This window comes from Myxocyprinus asiaticus, chromosome 19, assembly GCF_019703515.2.
Source record: "Myxocyprinus asiaticus isolate MX2 ecotype Aquarium Trade chromosome 19, UBuf_Myxa_2, whole genome shotgun sequence".
In the NCBI taxonomy this organism is placed as follows: domain Eukaryota; kingdom Metazoa; phylum Chordata; class Actinopteri; order Cypriniformes; family Catostomidae; genus Myxocyprinus; species Myxocyprinus asiaticus.
In genome coordinates, this window is record NC_059362.1 from 24,066,499 (window position 1) to 24,084,332 (window position 17,834).

Here is a 17,834-nt window from a genome sequence, read left to right on the forward strand (position 1 = left end):
CATCCCCCACCACTTGTGTTCGTTTCTGAAATATTTTTGCTAATTTATGATTTTAGCTTCCAATAATGGTGTAATGTGCTCCATTTAACTAATTTTACCATGTTTAAGTCATCCCATAATTAGTGCAGAAAAAAAATAAATAAAAAAAAAAAAAATAAAAAAATTTGCAGATTCCATCCGGACCTAATATAATAAAGAATTGTTTTTTGTGCGATTTCACCAGATATTTTGAGGTACAAAAGGCTATTGATGATCATGTGATCTGGTATGAAAAGGCTAATGTCTTGAAAGTCCTTAATTCACCCTCATTATTGACAAAAAGATCAATCGATAATTTAGTCTAAAAAATAGTCACAGCCACTTGGTGCCAAAATAAAATGGGGTCAAATTCACATTAGTTTTCACATTACCTCTTTTATCTCTTACGATAGTTACACACTATCCCACCCACCCACAGATATACAGAGAGCTGCTCCATAAGTTATTTGTATCGACAGGGTGATTGATCTACGTAACAACACAGGGGGCATATAAGGGGTGGGTTTTCCTACCCGGCGGCCACCACCCGTGCCAAATCTTTAAGGTTGAGTCTGACGGAAGGTGTGAGGATGTAACTGGGGTCCACTGCAGGCTCCTTGTCCCCCCGACTCAGCCAGTACTCCTCCATCTGTACACACACGCGGTCCTTTGGCTGAGGAATAGACTGAAGAGAAAAATACAGAAAGAGTAAATGATCGAAGATGGATCTCTATGAGAGGAGAGGATATTTTGTAACACTTATGGCAAAATATATATCTCACTTGTTTACAATTCAGTCATTCAAACTAAAACTACAAAATCAACGTTCACTGGAACAAAGTGTCTCGCTTACCTGTTTCAGACATTTCACATTTCCTCCTAGTATGTACTGACACACCAGTTTCTGCACAATGGGATGAGAGCTGCGATCCAGCTGAGTGAGAAAACTCAGGCAGAAACCCTGCAAATAATATTAAACATCTCCATAATATACTTACAATATTCAGACTTGCTTTCTTACTGTACTTTGAGTTTTGGTTTTCATTTCTGTTTTGATACACTAACAGTCAAATTTTAAACACACTTTACAGAATTTATGTTTCCCATGTTCTTAAAAAGCTTTTGAGCTACAGTCTTAATAAATGCTGAAAATTTGTTTTGTAGATAAATATAAATTGCGCCTATACATAATTCTTTAAAAAAATTGGATGTTGGACCGTGTATACATGGAACTACATCAAAATGGTTTCAAATGCATCCCAGAATGCACCTCAAGAAGTTGGTTGTGAGAATGCCAAGAGTGTGCAGAACTGTAATCAAGGCAAAGGGTGGCTAATTTGAAGTAGCTAAAATATAAAATAGCTTTGAATTAGTTATGTTCAAACCTTTGATTCGTAGTGTAAGATGTGATACATAATAGACAAGTAAAAAGTTTTCAAGAACTAAATACTGCCAGACAATGTAATTTGGCACGGTAGCTCAACCCAGGTCAGATTTACCATACTATTTGTACGTTAAAATCAACAGAAAATGTAATTTCAATATTGCTACACGTAACTGCACTTCACACTTACAATTGCTATGTTTCTGACTCCAAAGATACTACCAGTTAGAGTAAAGCATAAAGTATGATGAAGACAATTTTATTACCTCATAAAGGGAGCGTTGGATGTTGTAGCAGGGGTCAGAGGCCACATACTTCAGAGCTCGGCAGAGAGTACGCAAGCTGTAGTGGGGCTTGTGACCTGTACCACCTACTAGCCGAGTGTTAGCCTCCTTACGAACAGCCAAATAAAAACTGGGGAACAAAGCAGGGAAGAAATAAATAGAAAAAGTACAGCTTAGTTCTGTGAATTCCGAATGACCGCCAGAGACAGTGCTATAGTAGTGGATAATCACAGCACCAGCCAGATGGGTCAAACACATACTAACGAAGCCACATAGTGATGTAAGCTGAGCTGAGGGAAATATAAGCCACTGCAGCTCAGCACCTCACACCCCGAACATCTTTCTCGCATCTTTCGAGTGACGGGGAACTCTGGTGGTCATCCGGAATTCACATAACCACGATTACATCCGTAACCGGCATTCTTTTTCATTTCCAGACGTCTGGACCAAAAAGATGCCCGGGGATAATGGGTAGGTCCCTCTGGGTTTTCTAATAGTCCTCTGGCAATCTGGCTTGAGCAAGCCACACCTGACACGAGCAGTCAGAAGCGTTGCAGCGAGAGAGCCCAGTTCTCGTGTCATGTGTCCCACGGCCAGCAAGGCCAAGGACTGTGAAACAGAGGGATCCACTTCCACAGACCTCAAAGAGCTAGAGGCAGCAAGAATCAATTAGCAGATTGTGTTCTCAGCATGAGTGATGTAGGCAACTGACTTGTATGCTTTTTTAAAGAAAGGAATCTGTATGGCTACACTGGGTACTTGGGCATCCAACGTTCCCCCGAAGTCCTTCATCTGTTGACACTACCAGCGTGGCGACCGGCTGTTCAAACTCTGGATTATTTTGCACTCCAGTGGACTCTGCTTCAGCCACTGAAGCCAAAGTGCATGCAGTCTTGGAATGCCTTTTGGCTTTACCTGATCCCTTAAGGGCATTTGAAAATTCTGCTACAAAGTCCTTACACGCAGCCATAGCAAAGGCATCAGTAGGAGACCTGCAGAAAAACACACTGGACTAAACAGGATGCGCAAGGGCACTCATCAAGGCCAAGACGAGCCACTGCCATCTGAAGTACGTCCAATGTGTCATCCACTGGAGGTGGAACAGTCCCTAAAGAATGACGTGAGCCTTCACCAGAGCCACCTGCTATTGTGGACCCCACTGGCATGCCCTGCAAATGATCAAGCTCAGCAGCTTTTGTGTCAAGGCGGTCTTGATATGTGTGTCAGAAGCATACATAGACATAGCATCAAGGTGGGGGCAGTGAGAAGGGTAAGGAGAACCAGTAGCTTCTTAATTTGATGAACGGGAATGAGTGTCCTCGGTGGAACCCGTAGCAGCAGCAGGAACGAAGTCTGCTGGCTGAAGGGTCTGCAGAAGACATTTCATCTCCGCCATACCTGAAGAAATGCCAGCAACCTTCTTTGACAACAGGTGCCCTGCCAAATGGCTGCCTTTAGCAGCAGATATTTTCTTGGCTGGGGGAGCGCCAGCAGCTGCTGAGGCACAACGCTTCTCTGCCATGAAGCCAAATCCGCTTGCAAAAGATTAGATTCCCGGCTGTGGTCCATTTCAGCCAAATTCATCTGCCTCTTAGACATAGGTAGCAAACTACAATGCAGGCATAGGTCTGTAAGTGCTTCTCTCAGATGTTAAAGCCCCATGCATGATGGGCAGAGATCATGCCCATCATCAGAAAGGAGCTCATTAGGACAGAGCCTGAAATTCAGTGGCAAGCAGTAGAAATGGAGTTGTAAGCCATTTCAACAGTGATAAGTAGCGCCATTCGGATAGAACCGCAAGGAAAATCGCTAAATATGCAAATATACCACTACCTCCAGGTGAACTGTGAGGAAGATTACTAAATATTCATATATATACACTACTACCTCCGGATGAACCGCGAGGGGCAGAGAAGAGGGAGTGCACTGGCTCTGATTTACAGGTTCAAAAAACACCCACGTTTAGGACTGACAGGCTTAAGCGAAATAAAACAAAAACATACGGGCGCGAGACCCACGATAAATACAAAACTCCCTCAAATAACTCAGTGACTAACCCAATAGTGCAGATGACCACATTATATATATATATATATATATATATATATATATATATATATAAAAACTACCGACCAGGTCGTGAAGAAGAAAAATAATCCAATCCAATGCAAACCCGTATCGTCACACAGCTTGGGAGGACGAATGTTCGCTGCTCTGAGAAAGCTGCACTGACGATTGATGATGAAAATACTCTATGACCTAAACCGAAGGTGGAAAAGTGAAAGAGGCAGGGTGCCGAGCTGCAGTGGCTTATAAATGCCTCAGCTCGGCTTATGTCACTACGTGACTTCGTTGGTATATGTTTTCGACCTATCTGGCTGCCGCTGCGATTATCCACTACTATAGCACAGTCTCTGGCTGTCAGGAGGAATGAAACATAAATAAATTATTACTAAAATGTGCCATCCGTAATTGGATAACATCCAGTAACATCTATCAAGAGATATTGGTTTGGTTCATCAACATGACCTCTCTAAGGGTTCAAAAGCTGTCTGTGTTTTTGAAGAGATTCAGCTTGTTGATATATGGGTGATGATGGAGACCCACTCAGGAGCTGTGCACAAACCTGATGATTCCATGGATGATCCCTCTGGTCAGGTTAAGGCCTTTGAGGTAGTCTGAGACCAGGATTCGTAAATCACTCTCACTCTCCAGCTCCTCCACATACAACTCTGTAAACCTGACACAAACACAAAACACATTACCTTCACATAAACATGTATATATGTATGAAACATGCAATGACGGAGAAATGCTAAGAAGTAAAACAACCTGCTCACCTGTTCCTAATGCCCAGTGGCAGGTTCCTCTTGCCTACATCAGTGGCTGGGTTCATGCAGGCAAACAAACGGAAGTCTGGGTGACGAACCAGAGGCTCTACAAAGAATGGCAACATAAACACAGTAAATTACCCCACAATACACTATTGAAATAAATGTACAAAACTAAAATACATAAACCATGAATCATTCGCAATATACTTGGTCATGTGCAGTATAACCTAGTATGAAGCTCAACAGCTACTTTAGCCATTTCAACTATACTGCTGTCAAATCAATGACTTGAAATTAATGGCTGAAATTTCATGAATGAATGAAATTTTCATAATGTGAAGGTAACCGTTATTTGTCACTAATGAGAAATTTGTTTCAAAATGCTTTACAGTACGCTCACTACAATCCTTTTAGAGCAACTTTGGGTTAAATCTAAAGTGTGCAATTTCTGCGACAATAGTGCCACCAAACAATTCCGATTCCAGAAAACTCTCTCCATCTTCCATTGGTTATACAAACAGATAGTCCCCCACCCTAAAGTCTCAATGTTGCCGTGTTGGGTCGCTAAAAAGAGGTCTTGATAGAGCCAAAGAGTTACACTTTTAGGTAAAATCAACCTTTAAATGTCTTACAGTTGACGCTGCATTACAAAGAATTTTACCATCCGTTACGTCCAGTGACGTATTGTTGTATATACGTGTTACTGTGTTGTCCTTTTTGTTTATTTCTCTCTCTGTGTTCTCTCTCTCTTTCTCCTGTCTCCACTTTCCACAGGATTCGACCAGCCAGGATTAATCTCTACAGGAGTATAAAAGAGACCACCACATCTACAGGGGAAGCTCTGTTGAACTCACGATTTCCTGTTGTTTCCATTGCTGTTGTTAAAACCTTGTTGTGCTAAGAGTGTTTGTTGTAGTGTGCTGCTGTTTGTTTGATTGCTTGTTGCTTGCCTGTTGTTGTGACTGTTAAAAATAACGTTGTTTGTGTTGATAGTTGATCAACCTTATTTCTTTTTGTACATAGTGTAAATAGCTAATTCACCTGTGGGAAGCTGTAGGGGGTGGATGCTAGTTTCTTTTGTATGTATCCTTTTTCTCTTGTTTAGTGTTATTCAGGGAGTAAGGGTGTTTATTGTATTTTATTTATAATTTATTTGTGAGTTTATTCAGTTGTTTGTCAGGAGTTAGTGGGGCTTTGGTCTGTTGTTTTGGCTTATGCTCACCCCTGAAGTTGTTGTTTCCACTGTAGTGTTTTTAAATAAAAATCACAAAAAACCTCATTCTAGACGGGGTTGAAAAATAATCGAAAAATAATTACGCACATCAGCTTTAAGCAGGGCATCACCATGGTTTGAACCGATACCTTTACACTTACCAGTCCACATATTTAGCCATTATACCACCACCCCCAAAATGAACATTTCTTTTAATTCATCATGAAACTGACTCACCGGTGTCGCCACGGTCCAGCAGCACTAGTGACCCAGCGCTGCCCTCCAGTAATCCACTCAAACATTCCAGAGTCTCTGCTGCAGCCAGATTAATCTCATCCAGCAGGATCCACTCTCCTTTCTTCACAGCCTGAGCTAAAGTCCCCTATAAAAAAATCAAATCACTTTATTGTCACACAGCCATATACACAAGTGCAATGGTGTGTGAAATTCTTGGGTGCAGTTCCGATCAACATAGCAGTCGTGACAGTGATGAGACATATACCAGTTTACAATAACATAAAATTAACACAACACAAACATCTGTTATACACATAATTACACTCAACAATATACAAATAATAACATACACTGTACAGTATACAATACGCTGTTTTTTTTTTTACTATGTAGATACATATTATTCAATAAAGATATATAATAAAAAAAAAAGTATATATATATATATATATATATATATATATATATATATATATATAAAAATAGAATGTACAGTATTGTACTGTATTGACATTCAGGCTGTCGGTTGATAGTCAGTTGTTAAGAGAACATAATATAATAATAATAATATAATTTATGACAGTATACACAATACCTCAGTCATGACAGGTACAATTCAGGTAAGAAATACTGCTATTCAAGGTATAAAAAGAGAAGTGGAAAGGATAAGAGAGAACAGAAAGGAAGAGGTGGAGTTAGGATGGGAGAAGGGGTGAGAATTACCTCCACAAAAGCAAAAACCATAGCAGATTCACAGGCTCGAATCTGTTCTTGTGTCTGGCTGAGTTTGAGAGCCAGAGCCTCCCACTGCTCCAGCAGCAAGGCTGCTATGAGACAAACGCAAACAAAAAGACAGAAAAGTCAAACCTTTTACAAAATTTTAAAGACCCCATGAACTGGCATGACAAGTGCAGTTTTCATTCGTGTTGATGTATTCCTATTTAACCAGGAAGCTGTGGCAGGACATTTAAAGGCTCATACTTTATTTTTAAATAGCCAATATGGTTTAGCTTGCATCACAGCCATGAACATGATTTGATACTTACTTTTGCTAGTCACTGGCAGGTGGTATTAGGGGGAGGGGCATAATCATTCTAGTATTTGACTGGACAAATGTCTGTGTAGTGCAAGACGAGTCATTCATATTTTTCATTAGTATTCCCGAAAGAGAAAGACGAAACATCTTAAAATGCATATTTCTGGTCATTTAGATTTTATGCTGTCTTTAACCTGTTGAAGTACATGCACCCCCCCCCCACCAGAACTGATGTTACTTTGCTTAATTTAGTTCACATATACTATATAGTCTAGTCAAAAAAAAAGAGTTAATAATTTTGACATATTATAAAGATGTATAATTTGTCAACATTTTGAACAGCACACTATATGGTAAATGTGAACTAATTTAAGCAAAGTAAAGTCAAACCCATGGGTGAGGTCAATGAGTCCAAGGTACAGATAAGATGAGAGATTCTTTTAAGATGAGAGTGATCTGTATTACCATTGGGTTTATCTTGTAGTTCCTTGGTTAGTGCTGATTTGCAGACATGGTCCATGAGCTTTAGAAGGTCTTGCCAACGCTTGCCTCTGAAGCAAGTCTGGACGTGGCCCAGGAATGTCAGGTTCTGCTTCCGTGAGTACGTCTGAGAAAAGAGGTCCTCAAACGCCTCCCGCAAGGGCAACAGGATCAGCTTATGGTCCACTGGTTTATACCTTCAATCATCACAAACCAAGTTTAGCAATGGTGACCACACTACAATATTCAGTTTTCCTCAAAACAACCTGAATTAAAGCTTGTTGTTCTTTTAGCTTATAAATGCTTGAAAAGCTGTGAAATAAAGAAACTTCTCTACTCACCCTCCAAGCAGATCAGCAGTGTCACTCTGTTGGTTCATGTTGATCACTCTGAGTTTATGTCCTTTAGGAGTAGAGCAGAACAGGAAGTAAATAGTGAAGCACAAAAGGGCATTGAGGTAAGTGTTACACCTACTCAGTCAGTGTGTTCAGGTGTGTTACCTGTCATTCCAGCCAGGTACTGCACAGTGGAGGTCTTTCCTGTGCCAGTCTCCCCAACCAACAGCACAGGCTCTCCTTTAGTCACACACACTGAAAGCTGCTCCAGAAGAACGGAAGAGGGGCGCGTGGCAGCAAATGTTTGTCTTTCTCTGTGAGGCAAACACACACAAATGAATAATTCTGTCCCTTAAAGTCAACTCGAGACAGCACGTCAACTAGCACTGAAGCCATTTGTATGCTTGTGTCCTCCTAAAAGTTGACAAAATCAACCTTTACTATATATACACACACATTTAAAATGTACAGTCTCTCTTTTCGTGGAAAACGGACTCTTCAATATGTAACGCCCAAACTTCCTGTTTCAATGGGAAATACGTCAACATAGGAAAGAAACTGTGCTCATCTTCAAATAATTTCATGTAGTGAATTATTTCATTTTGTTTACTATTTCTTCAGATACTGCACATCTATACAGACCAGTCATATTAACCTAACATTAATATTCAACATTAAATAGCATTACTTCAGGAAATTAAGGATTTAAAATCTCATTGCCTTTGTAAGCACCACTGCTCAGTGCATCAGAGCATGTGTACCAACCACTAGGCCATGGCTCCAAATACCAATACTTTAACACTGTGCATCTGTCTGGAAAGGTATCTTCCAATAATCAATAACTTTAACATTTTGTTTATAACCATCAGAACCATTGGACGTATGAAGCCCTGTCTGCCACATTTCCCTCTCATATGCTCAAGGCTCTTGTATTTCCCCATCTTAAATAGCACAGTTACCAATCAATCACGTGTTGATTCAATTTCTCAGCAGGGAGCCCTTTGCCTATGGGTCAGTGCTGCCACAGCTAGGCTGGCAGTGACACCATTTGTAACAGAGCAGATTTAAAGAGAAAAAAACAGACTGAGAAAAAGTGAGCAAGAGATATATACAGTTGAGTGCATATGTTTGCATTCCCCTTTGCAGAATCTGCTAGATGTTTATCATTTAAAAAAATAAAAGGTATTATAAAAATAGCATTTTGCTTTTTAAAATGGGAATGGGTTCATTTATGCTCCAATTATGCAGTCTTACATGTTGAGTCGCACCACGTCGCTCTGCTTGCGGAGTAACATTGCACGACCCACTGCCACCTCCAGCTCTGTCACAGTGATAGCAGGCAGGTACATCTGGCAGAAGTGCTGGGCCTGAAACGTCAATGGAGGAATTGTGTTGCTTTTGAATGTGCAGTATTAAAGCAGTTCATGGATTTTAAATTATATAATATCATATTGTAATTACAAGACATTACATCGTAATTACATGTATAAAGAGGCATAGTAATAGTTTGTCTCAGTAAAGACATACCACTTTGGTGCATTCAGAAATCAGCACACAACTAACAGTGCTTGCAAATACTTTAGATGCTCATATGAAGTATTAAAATGTTTGTGAAGATAATTTAAGTATATGAGAACTGATATACGAGACCGTTAGTACAGAATTTGTGGGGTAACTTTCCCACCTTCTCTCTGGATATGTTGAGCTTGCTGCCAATGATCTCCGCCATCTTCAGTCTGTTCTCAGATTTGGAGAGCATTGCAGTAAAACAATCCAGAGCCTGAAGAAAACAAAAACATTACTTGGAGCTTTATTATTACACATCATTTTCAGTATTGGTGCTTTTTTCCCCTCAACAATTTAAAAAAATTATAAAAAATGATCTCTATCACATAATCCATCAATAAGAAAGAATATGTCTCAATCTGTCTCGAAGAAAAATAAGCACAGTGACAAGATAGCAATGGTTACTACAGCCCACATAGCAACTCACCTCCAGGAAAACATTCTGTGCTGTGGAAGCAGATGAGCAGTCAAAGTCTAAGCAGATTCGGTCGCACCATTTCAGCAAGTCCCTGTGCATTAGATTTAAAAAAGAAAGACAACAACACATTACCTATCATGCGTTTGCCAACACAACATTAAGGGCAAACGAAACGCAATTCACCTTGAATCAGATTTGTGTTTGAATATATACAGGGTAAATAATAAGGGACATTTTACATATACAGTCCAAGTATATATATATATATATATACATACACTATATTGCCAAAAGTATTCGCTCATCTGCCTTTAGACGCATATGAACTTAAGTGACATCCCATTCTTAATCCATAGGGTTTAATATGACGTCGGCCCACCCTCTGCAGCTATAACAGCTTCAACTCTTCTGGGAAGGCTTTCCACAAGGTTTAGGAGTGTGTTTATGGGAATTTTTGACCATTCTTCCAGAAGCGCATTTGTGAGGTCAGACACTGATGTTGGACGAGAAGGCCTGGCTCGCAGTCTTCGCTCTAATTCATCCCAAAGGTGCTCTATCGGGTTGAGGTCAGGACTCTGTGCAGGCCAGTCAAGTTCTTCCACACCAAACTCGCTCATCCATGTCTTTATGGACCTTGCTTTGTGCACTGGTGCGCAGTCATGTTGGAACAGGAAGGGGCCATCCCCAAACTGTTCCCACAAAGTTGGGAGCATGGAATTGTCCAAAATCTCTTGGTATGCTGAACCATTCAGAATTCCTTTCACTGGAACTAAGGGGCCAAGCCCAGCTCCTGAAAAACAACCCCTCACCATAATCCCCCCTCCACCAAACTTCACAGTTGGCACAATGCAGTCAGACAAGTACCGTTCTCCTGGCAACCGCCAAACCCAGACTCGTCCATCAGATTGCCAGATGGAGAAGCGTGATTCGTCACTCCAGAGAACGCGTCTCCACTGCTCTAGAGTCCAGTGGCGGCGTGCTTTACACCACTGCATCCGACGCTTTGCATTGCACTTGGTGATGTATGGCTTGGATGCAGCTGCTCGGCCATGGAAACCCATTCCATGAAGCTCTCTACGCACTGTTCTTGAGCTAATCTGAAGGCCACATGAACTTTGGAGGTCTGTAGCAATTGACTCTGCAGAAAGTTGGCGACCTCTGCACACTATGCGCCTCAGCACCCGCTGACCCCGCTCTGTCATTTTACATGGCCTACCACTTCGTGGCTGAGTTGCTGTCATTCCCAATCGCTTCCACTTTGTTATAATACCACTGACAGTTGACCGTGGAATATTTAGTAGCAAGGAAATTTCAGTACTGGACTTGTTGCACAGGTGGCATCCTATCACAGTACCACGCTGGAATTCACTGAGCTCCTGAGAGCGGCCCATTCTTTCACAAATGTTTGTAGAAGCAGTCTGCATGCCTAGGTGCTTCATTTTATACACCTGTGGCCATGGAAGTGATTGGAACACCTGAATTCAATTATTTGGATGGGTGAGCGAATACTTTTGGCAATATAGTGTGTATATATATATATATATATATATATATATATATATATATATATATATATATATATATATATATATATATATATATATAAAATACACACATTTATATACAGTCCTGTGCAAAAGTCTTAAAAAGTCCCACATAAGAAGTCTTAAAAGGGTTATTTATATCTTCAGATTTATTGTGGCAACAGGAAATATGAATTTTATATTTCCAAACTTTCCTTTTGAAAATAGAAGTAGATCAAGGAGTCCAACAACAGATGGTATGACCCCCAAAGAGCCCGGATCTCGGGCTGGGATTACATGAAGAGACAGAAGCAATCGAGACAGCCTAAATACATAGAACTGTGGTAAGTCCTCCAAGATGCTTGGAACAACCTTGAAAAACTGTGCGCAGGTGTACCTAGGAGACTTGGTGCTTTTTTAAAGGTATAGGGTGGTCACACCAAAAATGTATTTAATTTTTTAATATTTATTGCACTTTGTATGAATATAAATTATTCATGGCATTATTTTTGAAAACATCCTCACTATGCAACATTTTTCACAACTGCCTAAAACATTTGCACAGTAATAGTGCTATTGATCGATTATTTTTTATCAATACTTTTAATCGAATTAATTACATGACATGCAGATTAATAGCATAAATCAATATTTGCTTAAAAAAGGCCATCAAATAAAGATAATTCAATATAAATAATATATAATAATTCAAATCATTATCAATATACAGTATGTAGGGCCTATAATAAGTGTAATAATTCAGATTTAAATATATTGCATTACAGTGGCAGATGAGTAAAGCAATGATTAGATCATTCAAAAAGTGGCTTTAAAAGTCAATATATTGTTTGTTTTATTCCCGTATTATTGAATAAAACTAGAGTCGACAGCAATCCATTTTGCATCGAGTTTGTCAATCTATCCTGCTGCGTTAGACACTTTGAGCATCTCACTGGTTTTCTGCGTCATAAATGTTGCATTTCTAGGACACTATGTCAAGTTAAAAGTAGTTAAAACGTTGGAAATCGCGTCTCGAGATCCCCTTTTTTAAAATGATTAAATCACACAATTAATGTGTTACATCGACAGCCCTTATATATATATATATATATATACACACACACACACACACACACACACTCACTCATGATTGTAGGCAGACTGACAGGTTAAACTGTTTTTAATCCAGCCATGGTCTGGGTTTCGACAAACGCTCTCTTGTCTGCTTTTACTTTCGTAAAAGCAGGGTCTCCACACATTTAACTTCTCCTTATAGGACAGCCCCCTCACCAGGCACTTTCAAAGGCCTTTAAATATGGGCATATTCCAGGCAACACTAAATTTTATTTAATACAACTAATAAATGCTGCTCCTGTTATTCAAGTAATTACTTTAGTGGCCCCTGAAGTGCAAAACAAGAACAAGCCAAAACAAAATTAAAAAATTTGAAACCACAGCAGCAAACACAGAAACACAACAAATCAGACCGTACCATGTTCTGAATGCATAGAAACATTATAAACATAACAAATGGAAAAAAAAACAACCACTTTCAACTCTCCACAAGGCAGGTATGTTACTATATTTAAACAAGAAGCGCAGGGTGTACAAAGCTTGTTACGTAAATGATTTGCCCTGGCCCAAATCTCACACTGCATCTCTGGCCAGGGTGCCACAGTGGGGACAGAGAGATGATCAATGTGTCATCGACTGCAGCAGGATCCAGTGGAAAGCTGATGAACAGCCTGAGGCCCAGCTGCTCAATGGATGAGTGGGCACAGACTGAAACATCACAACTCTGCCCTAATGCAACACTGGACGTGAGGGTCTTACTGTAGTGCATCAGTTGTTTAGTTGAAGGCAACTGTTCTGTTATATGCAGAGCACCTAACTGACATTCATTATTTATTGATGAATCTATGGTGTCATTTTCCAGTGCAGAGATAAGTGTAAATGCCCACAGGCATCATAAAACATGCAGAAGATTAAAAACTGTACAACTAGAATTCTGCCCAAATGTTTAACAATTTAGAAAGAGGTTCATTTTGGGACCCTAGAGCAAGGATTAATTATGAATTTCACAACATCTTTGCATGTTCACTCCCTCACGATCTCCTGGTTGGGAAACTCTGCACTAAAGTATTTAACATACTGATACAAATATCCTTATGCTATATGTTAATGTATAATTGTTTATATTTTATTATTTTTCAAATGAAATTGTAATTCCAGCTTTACAATTCTTGAAAAAAAATTCTGCAAACTATACATAGAATAAAGGCACAAGAAAACTATTTTACCAAAAAAAAAAAAATAAATAAAAAAAAAAGAATTTAAAACAATATTTTGCATTTTTCTAATTTATTTAGTGAAAAGTGTTTTGATGATATCTTACCTCAGTGAAAGGCCTCTGCCCTCCAATGTTATGATGTGTTCATCTGATGTGCTTTGACCTGCACTGGAACTCTGAAGACCAGAGTTGACCTGGTGTCTGTCTCCTGTTAGTTGGCAGTATATGTCCAAAAGACGCTCCACCACCACTACCAGGTTGGGGTACCTTTTTGTTAAGACCTGAATAGAGAGGTAGGCAGAGACAGAGAAATCAGAGATTTAATAATAGTTAGTTAATTAATGATTTTACAGCATGCCAGCTTCCAAGGCAATTTTCATGACGAAAAACAAGTTAAACTATACTAAACGTTAGATTTTAAAATGTATTTTCGATAAGAACTCTAAAACTAATTCAGGATTGACTTTGTTAAAAATCTATTCAAAAGTGTTTGCTGAGTAAACCAGTTTCCTAAGAGAAATAAAACCAGCACAATCCAATAAAATATGTTTCAAGGATAGTGGATGTGGCATGCGGTGCATAATCGGATCCTCGTCTGATATTAAAAACATATGTGTGAGTCTGGAATGTCCTATTCGGCAACGGGTGTAGATGATCTGATCCCAGCGATTACGGAAATTAAAGATGTGTCTTTTGCCCACTACAGGGTTGATATCATGCAATTTGTTTGTAATACACTGATCCCATTCAGTTTGCCATTTTTTGATGATGTAAGAGATTATGGTAGGTTTCAGATCTGAGAGTGGTATGGAGCATTTTTTAAGATCTGTAGAAAGTGCTTCTTTAGCAGCAGAGTCTGCTTGTTCATTTCCTCGGATTCCACAATGGCAGATTTAATAATAAAGTAGATGAAGGTGGCGGATAAAGATGATGAAGCTTGCCTGTTTGAGTTCGTCTCTGCTCATGTTACCGATCTGCAGTTTACTCCAGTATTTGTCTAGAAGTGCTGCATGGGTACTCTGAGGTCGATGCCAGGCTCCTCCACTGTAAAACGTCCTGAAAATAATGATGAGTTAATAGAGTAGTAATAACCGATTTAGTGTAATACATCTTATAGCACAGAGAGGCTTGAATAGACTGTTTGTGATGGATTCTTTGTCTAATCTGTCCTTTGGATAAGACATAAACTGAGATCCTGACTCTCTGTGGTCATTACAAATCCCACTTACAAAACTCAGACACTTCTCGTAAAGAGTTGGGGTATAACCCCGGTGTCCTGGCCAAATTCCCCCATTGGCCCTTCTCAATCATGGCCTCCTAATAATCCCCATCCATTAATTGGCTCTATAACTCTCCTCTCTCCTCTCCACCAATAGCTGGTGAGCGCACTATGGCTACCGTCACATCATCCAGGTGGATGCTGCACACTGGTGGTGGTTGAGGAGAGTCCCCTGTTCACTGTGTAAAGCGCTTTGAGTGTAGTGTCAGAAAAGCGGCATATAAATGTAACGTTCATTCATTAATTCATAATGTAAATACCTTCGTGTTGCAAAGAACTGGAATCCTGGGGTCATCTGAATGCAGTCCTCTCTTCCTGGAATTGTTAATTTTTTGTTCTCCATAAGGGGGAGTAGAACAGATATCTATAGAGAAAAAGACAACAAGACTGTTGATGTATAGCTTGTCCTTATAATCATGAAACATTTAAACCACACAAAAATTACAAGTTTTTTTTTATAGATCTAGAAGGCTTTCCTATTAAAGGAAAAAAAAAAAGAGATTTGTTTATGTATTTGGAACCCACCACATCCAAAGGAGCATGATCAATGTCCTCCAGCAGAATCCAGTATCCTTTTGAGACTGCTTGAGTCAGGGATCCTGGCTGCCACACAAACTTTCCAGGAATATCTGTGCAGCGGTACATACCTAGCAGCATCTACAGAAAATATTGGCATCATCAAAAAAAGAACAGGTAAATAATCGGCAGAAACTCATAAAGAATACATTTAAACCAGGGTTGTCGTTTTACCGTGTTAATTTAGTGCGATTAATTATATAAAAATAATGTGTTAAAAACCAGTAACGGAATTAATCATGCTCACTGACACGTATGCAAATACAGTAATAAAAGTACGGATTTTCCTACCATTCGAGCAATTCAAGCTTAAAGTACATCTGTTTTTATGAGCAGTGTCAACAGAATGAGAACCGCTCATGGTGGAAGCACGACATGTGGGCAAAGCACAACAGAAAACAGGAATCCTGAGACATGATTTTCAAAGTTTTCACTACTTTTAACTTGAAAAAGTGAGATGCTCCAAACGCGTCCGTCTGAACATGTACATAGAGCGACAATTAAAAATAATCGCAGACGGAATGCAAGAACGCGTACTGTGAGAACTAGACACATCGACAAACTCGATGCAAAGCAGATTGCTGTCAACTGTAGGCTTGTTCAATGATATGAGAATAAAACAAACAATATATTGAGTTCTTAAGGCACTTTTTGTATTGTTTAATCAATGCTTTATTCATTTGCCACAATAATGCAATTTATTTCAATCTGAATTTCAATCCGTATTAAATATTTATTTTAGGCCCAATGTATTATATTTATAAAACTTTGAATTATTATGCATTATTTATTTGAATTATCTTTATTTGGGGGACTTTTTCAGCATATTTTGATGTATGCAATTAATTCTATTAATTAATCGACATGTCATGTAATTAATTCGATTAAACATTGTAATCGGTTGACAGCCCTAATTTAAAGTTGCACTCAGTAACTTTTGTCTTCTTGGACTTACACTGACACCTAGAAGCTTGGATGCAGCATAATTTAAAATTAATAGTTTTCAGTTTCAGATGACATTGTAGCAATTTAGTATTCACAGTAAGCCATGGTTAATCAATGAGTGAAAGTGTCAAATAACAGGACGGTTACTGAGATTAAGTGAGTAGTATTCAGCTGGTCATGTGATTCTAACATGGCAGCCTCCATGTGCAGACCCTCTCCATGTAGAATAAAACAGCTTTTATAATGTTACTGATATGACTGGAGTCTTCATTTTAATGTGAGTGTTCATGATTTCGTACATATAGCTATTGCAAAATTACAATTCATGTCTTTAGGAGTTGCACATTAGGAGTGCACTGCAGGAGTGTTTAAACGCATTATTTGTTAAAATATATGGGTAAAACTGTAAAACTTAAAGCTGCAAAGTGAAAACAATGATAATAATCTTGGCACATTAATAAACTTAAGTGCATCTCACCTTGCTGTCAGTCTGGTCCCCGAGTTGAACTTTAAGGATGTCAGGAGCTTTAACATGTCCAGTCACAGCAGCTAGATATTCAACGAGAGCAGTTTTTCCACATCCAATAGGCCCTTCCAAAAGAACAGGTTTCTGGGATGCCACAGCCATGGCAAGCCTTCGTAGATTTTGACAGGTTGAATCCACCATAACCAGAGTTCTTAAACATGTCTAAGAATAACAGAAGATGTTGTGACATTACAAATCACAAATGTTGACCCAAAATACACTAAATGAGGAAACAAAATAGTTAAAAGTAACAGATTCAGACAGTCTTACACTACAAAAGAGTTTTTTCTGTTTATGGATCTTACCTGTTCCTCCTGTCTGGGGGTCCGTCTGGGAAGAATCACCCCACACACTGCAGTAACACTCCGAGTCAGGTCTTCTGTCACTACCTGACCACTGGTGACCTTATTTACCCTCTCTTTCCACCACATTACTGAGCCCTGATTAGCCAAAACCAAAGCCTTTTCTATCTCCAGCTGCTGTGTTTCCTCAAGTGATCTATAAAGAAACAATAATGTAATTTTCATTTTAGAGTTCACTTCCAAATTAGCCACAGACTTCTAAATTTAATTGTCAAGCACTATTTTTCTCAAAAGGTTTTAGCAAGTTCAGCAAACTTACTTCATTTTCAGATGCAAAATCTCTTCACTCGAAAGAACCTTCCTCAAAAAGATTGTTTTCTGGTTATCTGTCATGTGGGACACCAGGGCAAGACACTGGGCAGTATAACTAAAAAAAAAGCATGCACACACATACACATTAAATGTAAACTTGGACCTTGCTGAAAAGCTAGAAAGAAATTCTGTAGGTACTGGATCCATCATTAGACTACAGATAGAAAGTACTAGCAAATCTGTGTAAATGATCATGTTGATTTAGGAGATAATCAA

General features: G+C 39.2%; 1 protein-coding gene across 8 annotated transcripts in view; it reads right to left on the reverse strand.

The window, feature by feature from the left end:
- mdn1 (midasin AAA ATPase 1) overlaps positions 1–17,834 on the reverse strand; it is an 82,096-nt gene that overhangs the window by 62,255 nt on the left and 2,007 nt on the right. For 7 of the 8 annotated variants that reach the window (XM_051725185.1, XM_051725186.1, XM_051725184.1 and 4 more), the window contains exons 4-23: positions 17,566–17,673; positions 17,250–17,442; positions 16,897–17,106; positions 15,423–15,554; positions 15,158–15,261; positions 14,560–14,674; positions 13,724–13,899; positions 9,815–9,896; positions 9,506–9,601; positions 9,076–9,188; positions 7,987–8,135; positions 7,828–7,888; positions 7,472–7,683; positions 6,694–6,797; positions 5,971–6,115; positions 4,527–4,623; positions 4,313–4,426; positions 1,669–1,816; positions 872–979; positions 552–703 (exon numbers count right to left, since the gene is read on the reverse strand). In XM_051725185.1, the coding sequence (XP_051581145.1) occupies positions 552–703; positions 872–979; positions 1,669–1,816; positions 4,313–4,426; positions 4,527–4,623; positions 5,971–6,115; positions 6,694–6,797; positions 7,472–7,683; positions 7,828–7,888; positions 7,987–8,135; positions 9,076–9,188; positions 9,506–9,601; positions 9,815–9,896; positions 13,724–13,899; positions 14,560–14,674; positions 15,158–15,261; positions 15,423–15,554; positions 16,897–17,106; positions 17,250–17,442; positions 17,566–17,673 (2,619 nt within the window). The remainder of the gene's footprint in view (positions 1–551; positions 704–871; positions 980–1,668; positions 1,817–4,312; positions 4,427–4,526; positions 4,624–5,970; positions 6,116–6,693; positions 6,798–7,471; positions 7,684–7,827; positions 7,889–7,986; positions 8,136–9,075; positions 9,189–9,505; positions 9,602–9,814; positions 9,897–13,723; positions 13,900–14,559; positions 14,675–15,157; positions 15,262–15,422; positions 15,555–16,896; positions 17,107–17,249; positions 17,443–17,565; positions 17,674–17,834) is intronic. The other variant, XM_051725180.1, reaches the window with a different exon arrangement.